The sequence below is a fragment of the Ahaetulla prasina genome, chromosome 10 (assembly GCF_028640845.1).
Source record: "Ahaetulla prasina isolate Xishuangbanna chromosome 10, ASM2864084v1, whole genome shotgun sequence".
Lineage (NCBI taxonomy): Eukaryota > Metazoa > Chordata > Lepidosauria > Squamata > Colubridae > Ahaetulla > Ahaetulla prasina.
Genome location: NC_080548.1, coordinates 29,196,520 through 29,208,809, shown reverse-complemented (window position 1 = coordinate 29,208,809; position 12,290 = coordinate 29,196,520). Strand labels below are relative to the sequence as shown.

General features: G+C 49.3%; 2 protein-coding genes across 10 annotated transcripts in view; both read left to right on the top strand.

Moving 5' to 3' along the window:
- Positions 1-1,466, top strand: part of LIPE (lipase E, hormone sensitive type) — a 32,325-nt gene extending 30,859 nt beyond the window's left edge. For all 9 annotated transcript variants that reach the window (XM_058196087.1, XM_058196093.1, XM_058196090.1 and 6 more), the window contains one exon: positions 894-1,466. In XM_058196087.1, coding sequence (XP_058052070.1) covers positions 894-1,448 — 555 coding nt within the window. In that variant the 3' untranslated portion in view covers positions 1,449-1,466. The remainder of the gene's footprint in view (positions 1-893) is intronic.
- Positions 1,467-7,006: 5,540 nt separating this feature from the next.
- On the top strand, positions 7,007-11,835 carry LOC131204637 (zinc finger and BTB domain-containing protein 26-like). Its single transcript, XM_058196099.1, has 2 exons — positions 7,007-7,164; positions 9,881-11,835. The coding sequence occupies exon 2, from the start codon at positions 9,891-9,893 to the stop codon at positions 11,169-11,171; it is 1,281 nt and encodes a 426-aa protein (XP_058052082.1). The 5' UTR covers positions 7,007-7,164; positions 9,881-9,890; the 3' UTR covers positions 11,172-11,835.
- The last annotated feature ends 455 nt before the right edge of the window (positions 11,836-12,290 follow it).

Sequence of the window (12,290 nt, the reverse complement as noted above, 5' to 3'; positions counted from 1 at the left end):
ACCTTCCTCCTCCTATTTTCACCGCAGCAACAGCCCTGTGAGGTAGGATGGGCAGAAAGAGAGTGACTGACCCAAGATCACCCAGCTGTCTTTCATGCCTAAGGCGGGATTAGAACTCTCAGTCTCCTGCTGATTGGCCCAAAGTTACCCAGCCAGCTTTCACGCCTAAGGTGGGAGTAGAACTCTCAGTCTCCTGCTGATTGGCCCAAAGTTACCCAGCTGGCTTTTGTGACTAAGGCAGGACTAGAACTCACCGTCTCCCGGTTTCAAGCCTGGTGCCTTAACCATTAGACCAGTGGTAGTAAATCTGGTCCCTACTGCCCACTAGTGGGTGTTCCAGTTTTCATGGTGGGAGGTAGGGGAAGCCCTTTCCTTTTTTTTTTAATTTAATTGACTTTTTAAAAAATTTTCATAGCATTATTTAAAAACATTTTCATTAGGTTTTCATAAAATTCCCCGTGACGATTTAAATTTCTGAAAATATACTATTTGTATCGCCCGCGCATAAGTTTAGTTCACGTTACGTAAGTGAAACTAAATGGCGCTATAGTGCGACCGCAAACAAAAGAGCCTCATCCCAGAATAGCTCGCGCATCTCCCCCCACACCACCCAGCTGTAACAGACAAGGAGAGCTGGTAGCCGGCGCCCCCCCCCCCAAACCCAATCCACGATGCGCAAGAGGCATGTGCAGACTACAATACACAGCGCATTACTGTGGAACCAGTGGGTGGTTAGAAAATTTTACTACTAACAGAGATACAAAAGTGGCCGGTAGGTATAAAAAGGTTGGAGACCCCTGCATTAGACCAAACTGGCCCTGTGGACTATGTGAAGGTTAGGAGGATTTCCCGATTCCTAGGATTGACAGTCTCCGACCATCTTTTCTCCTTAGGCGTGTGCTCTGGATCCCATGTTGGACGACTCCGTGATGTTTGCCCAGAGGTTGCGGGCCCTCGGTCAGCCGGTCACCCTGCGAGTGGTGCAAGATTTGCCCCACGGCTTTCTCAGCCTGTCCCAGTTGTGCCGCGAGACCCGCCAGGCCTCGGCTGTCTGCACAGAGCTCATCCGAAACATTCTGGTCCCTTCCGACGCTGCTCCCCCACCGCCTCCGGCCGCCCTGCCGAAACATCGCAAACTGGAGCGAACTTCTCCAGCCGTGGCTGCGAATGCCGACCTCCCTCCCATCCAGGAGAACGGAGTCCTCCCTCAACACAAAGCGTCGCACAATCCGACGGAGGAAACCAGGACCGCTAAACCCAACGAGGAGGCCCAAACCACCAGCAAAACTCCAGAACCCCAAACTGAGGGTCGTTCCTTGGACCAGCAAAACAAAGCCAAGAACATCAGCACCCCTCCGACTGCCGGCCCCATCTTAAACGCCGCTATCATTCCCGCCCAGGATTCTGGCACTTCGAGTAGCACCTCGGGCAGAGGGGTGGGGGCCTGAGCCCCCCACCCCCACCCCATCATATGCTTTTCCCCCCAGACCTTGCGTCTCAAAACATGGCGTGCGATTTGCAGTGGTGCTCTTTTTTCTTCCCCCTCCGAAAATCTCGAAGGGGAATCAATCGCTCTTTGCTGCTTGACTCCCGTGGCTAACCGAACCTGGGGGTGACCATTTGTCCCGACGTCTCCTGCTCTTTTCATCTCCCGGAAGGATGTTTTTATACCCGTTTGGATTTTTTTTTTAAAAGGAAAAAAAAAAAAAGCTGCATAAAACTCTACAGCCGATTCCTCTTTGTTGTGTCGAGTCCGAGCGGAATGGTCTCGGCCTCCTAGTTTACAACCCACCTTGGCCCTCACTCACCCTATTTCCCGCCCCCCCCCCCAAACACCCTTTTTCATCTCAGTATTAGGTAAAGATTTTCAGGGAGATGTAAGTGGGGGGTGGGATGTGCGTGTGTGTTTGTGTTTGTGTTTGTGTGACTTCCTATCAGATCCTAAGAATCCGTACCTAGCCACCAGAAGCACAACGCTGGCCTCCCACTTGGCACAGAGGGGAGAGGATGATGGTGTCCGGGTCAGCCAATGAGTTAATTCTTCAAACACTTTTGAGTCTTCCGCTCATTTGCACAAAAAGTATTCACAGTCGCTGCCTTGCCTCATTGCGCGCGCCACCCGCCCCCAACTCCGTCCCAACCCAGCCTTAGGGCGACAGCCATGTTTTGAGCGGAATACTTTGCATTGCACTGAAAAAATATATATATATATATATTTTTCCGTTCTCACCAATTCTCTTTTCTATCCACTTCACCGGGTTGCCTTAGGGGAACACTGCTGTTATTATAAACCGAGGGGGAGGGAAGGTCTCGGGAACACGGGAATTTCTCAGAAAAGTTGCAGTTTTCGGCTTGCTTCTGGGGCTAAGCAGGAGAACTATTTTTGTAAATAAAAGCTGGCTTGATTTTGATTTTGATGTATCCTCTGTACTTGGAGGCTGACACTGGGGGCGGTGGGAGGAGGGAAGGGAGGGGAGTGTCGTGTGGAAGTAAATTCCAGGTAAGGTTGGAAAAAAAAAACACCGCAACTATAAAAACTTATAAGTCAAAGTTCCGACAGACACCTCCCCCCCCAAAAAAAAACTAGTACTTATGAACTGGATGAGAAAGTTCTGATCCGCCTCTTCACAGTCATGTGATTTGCATTTTGGGGACTTGGCAACTGGCCTGCATTTATGGCTGTTTGCAGCACTCTTGACCGTGATTTATGATGGTTTGTTTGTTTGTTTTTGCCCGAAATCGGTATTTATTTCTAGCTCATACAACTAGAATTATTATTTTCCAATAAATGCATCACTTTTCCTGGATCAAGGCTGGTCAAAATGAAGGGTTTTGAAAGTGAGACAAGCGATTAACAATATGAAATACATACATATTCCATAGACTGTTTTTGAAATGTACCATGTTTCCAATGGTGGTAACACATATATGTAATGGTAAACATGGTCTATTTCAAAAAGGGTCTATGGAGATTCTCAGTCATCCAGGTCATGGTTGTCCCAAAGGCAATTTTTCAAAAAGCAACTGGGTTTGGTTTTTTTGATTGAAAATGGAAATAAAGGCATTTTTTTTAACCAAACACGGCCTTCATATTCTGATTCACCGAAGATTATATTAATCTTGGGTTTAGTTTAGCGGTCAGGCTGAGAGAATTGCATTCAGGGTTTTTATACCACAACTGGCAAAGACACAATGCCTTGGGAATTCTCTCCCAAGTGCCTGCTTTCAAAAAGGCAACCGGGCTTTGTTTTTCTTTGAAGACGTTTTGCCTCTCATCCAAGAAGCTTCTTCAGTTCTGACTGGTGGAGGATGGATTTATGTTCCTTGCAGCCATCTGGCCATTAGCACTCGTTCTGATGAGTTAATTTCATGGCACAACGTAGGAGAGCAAACCCATCAGGACAAGATTCAGCAGTCCATCTGCGTTTAAACCAGGGGTCTCCGACCTTGGTCACTTTAAGACTTGTGGACTTCAACTCCCAGAGTTCTGGGAGTTGAAGTCCACAAGTCTTTCAGTGACCAAGATCAGAGACCTCTGGTTTAAAAGACGAAGACCACATTTTGGACAGAGAGGATGGGTGGTTTGAAAGAGGGGTCAAAGAGGCCATCTATGTCAAAATTGAACAGCCCTCTCAGCTTTTAAAAGCCTCTGATGATCAGGCAATTCTGCTGGGATCATCAGAGGAGCCTTTCAAAAGCATTTTTTTTTACAACCTCTTCGGCCAAAGAGGCTGTAGAAAAATACTTTTAAAGGGTTCTGACGATCCCAGCTGAGCCGCACGATCATCAGAGGCCTTTTTTTTTTACTTTTAAAAGCATTTTTTCAGCTAAAGAAAAAAATCCTTTTAAAAGTAAAAAAACCCCAAACCTCTGATGATCGCACGGCTCAGCTGGGCATGGAGGGGCGGGCAGGGCAGGGATTTTTGCTACCGGTTCTCCGAACCACCCGCCACCATCGCTACCAGATTGGGCGATCCAGTCCGATACAAATCCTTCCATTCTCCACCATTCAGTCAGAATTGAAGAAGCTTTTTGGATGAGAAGCAAAACGTCTTCAAGGAAAAACAAAGTCCAGTTGCCTTTTTGAAATGGGACATTTCAAAAAGAGATCGGCACTTGGGAGAGTATTCCAAAATATGTCTTTGCCAGTTGTGGTATAAACCCTGAAGGTAGTTCTCTCAGCCTGACCGTTAATCCAAACCCAAGATTAATATAATCTTCGGTGAATCAGAATGTGAACGCCGAGTTTGGTTAAAAAGAGAAAAATGCCCTTTATTCCCATTTTCAATCACACGGCATTTCTTTCTGCTTTTTCACACTCTCTGCAGGCAAGGTCTGCCTCCAAAGGTTTTGTAGGACCACAGAAGTACAGTCACAATCTTATTAGTGGCTGGTTTCAGATTTATAAGGATTTTTTTCCCCGCAAACAATTTCAATTCAGGATATCGGGTGGGGAGGGAGGAAGGAAGGAGTCAAGAAATGAGCACTTATCATCTTGTGGAATGGGCGTCTCACAAAACTGGCCGCTATCTTGAATTTTATGGGGGGAAAAAAAACCCAAGAACATCTGCAGGATACGCAGGGTGATTCTTTTGTGAACATCTGATCTACCAGCTTTTTGTAACCTTGTCTCAGGACGAGGCCGGCCCAAGAACTTTTCCTGCACCTCCAAGGCAGGAAACGGCACGAGAATTGCGGTTTTGTGCAAAACGAGAAAGGATGCATAAAGGAGGAAGCGTCCAGCTATCTTGTAATTTCAGGCCGGTTTTTATTTCTCAATTCAACTTGCCGCACTGGGCTGTGGTGGTGGAAAAAAATTAGGGGAACAGATCAGTAGCGGGTTGCAAATCCTGTCGCTACTGGTTCACTCGTGGCCGCGCGTGTGTAGAACCATCCAGTTGGATGGGCAGAGCCTCCCGCTGCTGCCGCCGCCGGTTCGCCCGATCCGGGACAAACCGATAGCAACCCACCACTGGAACAGATGCAGTGTCTTGATCTAGTGGTGGACCAGAACATCAGAAGGTGCAACGGATGGAAATTAATCAAGGAGAGAGGCAACCTGGAACTAAGGAAATATTTCCTGACAGAACAATTAATCAGTGGAACAACTTGCCTCTAAAAGTTGTAGGTGCTCCATAACTGGAAGTTTTTAAGAAGAGATTGAACAAGCACTTGTCTGAAATGGTCTAGGGCAGGGGTCTCCAATCTTGGTCCCTTTAAGACTTGTGGACTTCAACTCCCAGAGTCCCTCAGCCAGCAAAGCTGGCTGAGGAACTCTGGGAGTTGAAGTCCACAAGTCTTAAAGGGACCAAGGTTGGAGACCCCTGGTCTAGGGTCTCCTGCCTGAGCAAGGGGTTGGGACTTGAAGACCTCCAAGGTCCCTCCCATCTCTGTTATTCTGTCATCAAACCAATCGTATGAGTATTACTATCCTGCAAAACTTACTTAAGGATTTAGGATTCTGGTTTTTTTTTCTCAGTTGCGTTCCATGGATTGCTCCGTTATTTAACTTTGTTGGTCTCTCGAGTACATTATCCCCAAGCTGGTGCCCTGCCGTTGCATTGGACTGCACCTCCAATCCTGCCAGCTGGGGAGATGGGAGTGGTAGTGTGCAACCCTCCGAAGGCACCAATTTGGGGCATGTACGTTGCAAAGAGAAACAGGGGCAACTTGGAGGGGAGAGCTGAGCTTCCTATGGGGCGACAGAAGGACTGAGCAGATGCATTTGGATTGGAACTCCTCTCCCACCTGCCAGCTGGGGAGATGGAAGTTGTAGTCCAACCCTCTGGAGCAGGGGGTCTCTAACCTTGGCTACTTTTATGGACTTCCAACTCCCAACTGGCTGAGGAATTCTGGCAGGTGGGAGAGGAGTTCCAGCCCAATGCATTGACTCAGGCTTTCTATCGCCCCATAGGAAGCTGAGGTCTCCCCTCCAGTTGTTCCTGTTCTTCTATTTGCAACGTATTTATTTATTTTTTATTTATTTATTTTATTTTGTCACAATATATGTAGGTATCATACAAAAAGATTATATAGTATATAAACACATATATGAGTAAATATAGGAGGTATAAGCATATATATATATATAGGAAGAAGAAAAGAAAAACAATATGACAGGAACGGTAGGCACATTTGTGCACTTATGCACGCCCCTTATGGTCCTCTTAGGAATGGGGTGAGGTCAATAGTAGACAGTTTTTGGATAAAACTTTTAGGATTATGGGAAGAGACCACAGAGTCAGGTAAAGTATTTCAAGCACTGATGATTCTGTTACAGAAGTCATATTTTCTGCAATCTAGATTAAAGCGGTTGACATTAAGTTTAAATCTATTGGTTGCTCTTGTATTATTGCAATTAAAGCTGAAGTAGTCTTTAACAGGAAGGACATTACAATAGATGATTCTGTGAGTTAAACTTAGGTCTTGTCGAAGGCGACAGAGTTCCAAGTTTTCTAAGCCTAGGATTTCAAGTCTGGTGGGATAAGGTATTTTATTGTTTTCAGAGGAATGGAGAACTCTTCTTGTAAAATATTACCCCAAATTGGTGCCTCCAGAGGGTTGGACTACAACTCCCAGCCATCAGGATTGGAGTTGGGAGTCCAATGCAACTTGCAGGGCACCAGCTTGTGGATCATGTACCTGAGAGATCTACAAAGTCACAAGGACTGAGTAGATGCATCATACCATACTGGAACTCCCCTCTCACCCTGATAGCCTGGGAGATGGGAGTTGTAGTCCAACCCTCTGGAGGCACCAACTTGGGGGGTGGGGGGCAGGTTGCACTAGAGAGACAGGAAAGACTGGAGGGGTGGGTGGGAAGTTATGCTTCCAATGGGGCGTTTAGAAGGACTGAGCCTTGGGACTCTTTCCCGCGGAGTGATACCAGCGCTTTGCATGACCCTTCACTCCCCCCACCCGCTCTCGGAGGTCCCCCTTGTGCTGCGCCCCGGAGGCGGGTGGCGGCGCGGAGCAATCCCTGCCCTTGCCCGCCTGGGAGGAAAAAGTCCCGGACCCTTTGAGAGGCGGATTCCAAGATGGCGGCGCAGCCGAGGTGCTGCGAGCAGGCCTGAGGGAGCCGATGCGAAGCGGCCGTCTTGGAGGGCTTCAAACCCGAAGGCCGCCCCTGGAAAGAGGCAATTAGGTGCCGGTGGCGGCGTTGAGGTGAGTGGCTCCACAAGCGCGACGTACGTCCTGGTATAAAGAGCCAGCACCCCTGAGGCGGCGAGCGTAAATGCCGTCTCTGAATAGGCGTTTGAGGAACGAGCGGGTACGCAAATAGCGTACCGGGACGGGCAAAGGCGGCCTCCAGGGGTCGCTGTACGAACAGCTTCGGAATGCAAAGCGCGCCAACAGCGCAACGGACGCAGGTTGCGTACGGGAGCGGGGATGGCAGCGCAAGGAGACGCGAGCTCGTTGCTCCGGTTGCGTAGGACGCTTTCGGGAATAGTAGTAAAGGGGGCACGTGGGTGGGACGGAATCAAAATAATCCGCTGCTTTTTTTTTTTTCCCCTGACAGGTTTTTAATTTAACAAAGCGGGGTTTTGAAAAAAGGAAAAAAGGAAAAAGGCCGGGTGTAAAGTAACCCAAGCCTTCCCTAATCCATTTAGGCAAACCCTTATTAACATTTTGGAAGTCCTTGTTTTTTCCTATTGGATTTAGTTGGGAAATGAATTCAAAAAATAAGGATTCAGGGTAAACAAGGACCAGATTTGGTGGGTTTTGCATCCATCTCAACCAGGTTTGGCTAAAACCATTTAGTGCAAACTTGGCTCTTTTAAGACTTGTGGACTTCAACTCCCAGAGTCCCTCAGCCAGCTTTGCTGGCTGAGGAACTCTGGGAGTTGAAGTCCACAAGTCTTAAAAGAGCCAAGTTTGCAGACCCCTGCACTAAGTGTAAAATCGAGTTTCTCCGTAATATCTGAACTTGCAAAAAGAAATGACTTTCAACTCTCGCCTTCATGGAATTGTGACGGGGGAAGCTGTCCATACACAAAAAGTTCAAATCAATCACGTTTCTTTTATTTATTTCATAGCCCACCTTTATTCTTTTTTTTTTTTTTAAATAAACAACCCAAGGCAGCGAGCGAACCTATCTAATTTATTTATTTATTTATTTTATTTTATTAAATTTTTATACCGCCCTTCTCCCGAAGGACTTCGGGGCGGTTTACAGCCATGATAAAAAATAACAACAGGATACACATAAAACCATAATTTAAAAAACTTATTATACAAATGGCCGAATTAAAACATTTAGAATAAAACCCCAGATTTTAAAATGTTAAAACATTAAAACTAATTAAAATCCTATTTAAAATCCTATGCCAGTCCTGCGCGAACAAACAAATAGGTCTTCAGCTCTCGGCGGAAAGTCCGAAGGTCCGGCAGTTGCCAGAGTCCAGGGGGAAGTTCGTTCCAAAGGATGGGAGCCCCCACAGAGAAGGCCCTCCCCCCTGGGGGCCGCCAGCCGACATTGCTTGGCGGACGGCACCCTAAGGAGTCCCTCTCTGTGCGAGCATACAGGTTGGTGGGAGGCATTCGGTAACAGCAGGCGGTCCCGTAAGTACCCTGGCCCTAAGCCATGGAGCGCTTTTATTAGAACCTATCTAATAAAAAATTAATTTTTTCCCCCTCCTATTTTACTCCAGCGTGACAATCCTGCGAGGTAGGCTGGGCTGAGAGAGAATGACTTCCCAAAGGCGGTCCGATTTTTTTCACAACATCTAAAGCAGGACTAGAACTCACCGTCTCCTGCTGATCGGTCCGAAGTCACCCTGCTGGCTTTCATGACTAAGGCTGGACTAGAATTAATCGCCACCCAGTTTCTTAGTCTGGTGCAGTGGTGGGTTGCTACCAGGAGAGCTGGTAGTGGAGATGTTGAACTGACAGCGAACCGGTTCGCTCAGACCGTCATCTGGGCCTGCTTGCCCCTGCACTATACTTGTCTTTATTCTACCGTTTTTAGCCCAACTAAAGCGCGTGCGCAAAACGAACCAGTGGTAACACCGGTTAGAACCCACCACTGGTCTGGTGCCTTAACCACGAGGCCAAACTGCCTCTCAATTGATCAGGGTCCATCCATCAAATTCTTGTTTTTTAATTTAGCCCACTCTTTCCCTCCTCCCCCTTCCATTTTATCAAAGCTTATTCCTCTCGGAAGCCGCAACACGAAAACTCCTCCAAATGGACCTGGAACTTCTGCCTGTCGTTGACGGTTTTTTATGAGGTGAAAGCCGCAGGAAGTTTCGGAGTCGGCTTTCAACAGTTGCGCCAGTATGATGTATCCAATAAATTGTTCTTTGAGGAATCTGCCTGCCTCAGAGTTCTGCTTTCTGTGGGTGCATTACTTGGAACGCTGACAGCAAGCGGACTCTCCTTCAAAACTCTCCAATCTAATCAAAGCCGCTCTCTGGGGTCCTGAGCCCCAGCTGCTCACCCGATCTGTTGAGGATTATCCAAGTAATGCACCCACAGAAAGCAGAACTCTGAGGCAGGCAGATTCCTCAAAGAACAGTTTATTGGATACATCATTTTGGCATAGCTGGTGAAAGCCGACTCTGAAAGTTCCCATGGCTTTCACCTCATTAAAAGTAAACGTTTCCCCTTTCCCCCAAATCACAGGTCACGCTATTCAATCAAGGGGCTTGGCTGGTTGCTTGGTTACTTCACTCCTCCTCTGGCCAGTCACCTGTGAGAATGTCCTTGGTTCCCACAGGAAAACTTTTTTTTTTGTTTTGGCTACAAAACCCCATCCAGTTATTCCCACACACCCCGTCCCCCTTTCTGCTTTGTGGCAACCCTGAAGCCTCCAAGATGGCCTTAGCCGGGTTCACTTCAGAGTTGACATCTTCCTTCTCCTTTGTCTTGTCTCTTCCAGGCACATCATAATGGCTCCAGCCTGCGAGCGGCTGCAGTTCCGGTTTCCCGGTTACGGCGATGGCGTTCTGCACCGCATGGACCAGCTGCGGGAACAGCGGCGCTTCTGCGACGTGACAGTGCAGGTGAATGAGCTGCGGGTTCCCGGCCACCGCGTGGTCTTCGCGGCCTGCTCCCCTTTCCTGCGTGACCAGTTCCTGCTCAACGATTCCCAAGAGGTGACGGTCTCCCTCTTCCAGAGCCCGGAGATCGGGCGGCAGCTTCTGCTGTCCTGCTACACGGGGTGCCTGGACGTGCCCATCAAGGAACTGGTCAACTACTTGACGGCGGCGTCCTTCTTGCAGATGGGCCACGTGGTGGAACGCTGCGCTCAGGCCGTCTCCCACTACTTAGTCCCGAAGGCGGATGCCCTGCTGCAGGAGAAGCAGGAGGAGGAGAGCAGTGAACAGCAAGATGGCGAGGAGGAGGAGGAGGAAGAGGGAGCAAAGCAGCCCTCTTCCACCCCGGGCAAAGCAGACTGCGAAGAAAACAAAATGGCGGCCGTGGAGTTCACCCCCCGCAGCTCTCATGGCCCTACCTCTCCCGCCATTTCCCTCTCCCTCATCAACTCCGCCGTGGAGATCACCCGCAGCTACCTGCAGGGTTGCTACGACGACGAGATGGGCGGCAAAGGGCTCCCTTTCCCCTCCACGACGTCCTCGCCCTCTTCTCAGTGGAGAAACTACCCCTTGCACCGTCATCGCCACAGCCCGGCTATCAACTACCGGGAATGGAGGACAGGTAGCGGAGTGGCCTCATGGAAGGTCCCGGGCTTGGAGCGGCCTTACCGCTGCCCCCGTTGCAGCCGGGTGTTCCAGCAGCTGGGCCACTTGGTCAGCCACGTGCAAGAGCACAAGCTTTTCCTGTGCCTTCGCTGCGGCAAGGTCTTCTCGCAGAAGAGCAACCTGACACGGCACATCCGGGTCCACACGGGCTTCAAGCCCTTCCAGTGCCCCATCTGCCGCAAGTGCTTTACCCAGAACGCCACCTTGCAGGACCACCTCAACCTCCACAGCGGCATCAAGCCCCACAAGTGCAACTACTGCGAGATGCACTTCACGCACAAGCCGGGCCTGCGGCGCCACCTGAAGGAGCTGCACGGGAAAAGCACCGTCCAGAACAGCCACGAGGAAATCGAGGAAGTCACCATCGATTTCGACGTGCGGGGAGGGCAGGAAGGCAGCTACAGCCTGAACGGCAGGTTCTTTTGCGAGCCGAAGGGGGTTCTTCCGGCGCCGGCGTCCTCGCTATGAGAAACGGCAAGGGGACCCTCCCTCCTAGGAGATGTGTAGTCGTAGTTGTTGGGGAAGGCCGCCGGCCCGACCATTAGTCAAGTAGTGAGGCAATGACCTGGAATAGTGAGATGTCAGAAATATGGATGGAGCTGCTGTGTGTTCTCTGTAGAAATTGCCCGGCTACTGGATGCTGCCAGCAGGTGGCTGCGTTGGCCGCTGTGGGGCACGTGTTTGGTTTTCCAGAGCTGCTCCACCTTGGAGGCGAGATGAAACAACTCGCCAGGGACTTTGGGGTGCCTCTGCACCCCCTCACACACACATCTCGAAAAGAGCAGCCGTGCGGAGCCACGCTGCTCCTCTTCTATACCTCCCGTTTCCGAACGGCAGACTTTGCGAAGGAGAACTTGGCGGTGAGCTGATGGCTACAGAGCGTCCTCTTGGATTTTCCTACCTCAAGCACTTGAAGGTCTCTCTCACGTCAGTCTTAACTTCGGAAGAACTGAAGGACACGCATGCGCGAGAGATGGCGTTCAAGAAGGAGCGGGGCCCGGTGATGAATTAATGACGGTGCGCCCGCAGCGTGGCTTAGGGTGCGAACAAGGGCTCGGGGATTGTGGGAGCGCTCGTCTCTCTCTCTCTCTTAATAAAAGGATGCAACTGGTCGCCACAGTTAAAACAAAAATTCAAAATAGCCGGTGTGGTGCTGATTAATTACTGATTCATTTGAAAACGGAATTACGGGGGAGAGAAGCTGCGTGTTTAATCCCAACCCAATGAAAGGTAGAGTCTGTCTGTAGGAAGTATGGATGTGTCTGTTTAATCTCAATCCATTGAAATACAGGTAGTCCCCAATTTACAGCAGTTCGTTTAGTGACCATTCAAAGTAACAATGGCACAGAAAAAAGTGACGTGCGGCCATTTTTCACAGTTACGGTCTTGGCAGCATCCCCATGATCACGTGATCCCCTTTTGATCACATGCTTCAGGCACTCGGCAGCTGGTTCATAGTTACGACGGTTGCAGCGTCCCTGGGCCACGTGATTCCCTTTTTGGAAACTTCTGGCAAGCAGCATCGGGGATTTAGTGGCTGATGTCACAATGGGACTGAAAAAGTGACTTACGGCCATTGTTCCCCAC

Bases quoted from the DNA above. Each gene is read 5' to 3' on its own strand.
- LOC131204637 (XM_058196099.1), top strand. From the start codon at position 9,891: ATGGCTCCAGCCTGCGAGCGGCTGCAGTTCCGGTTTCCCGGTTACGGC.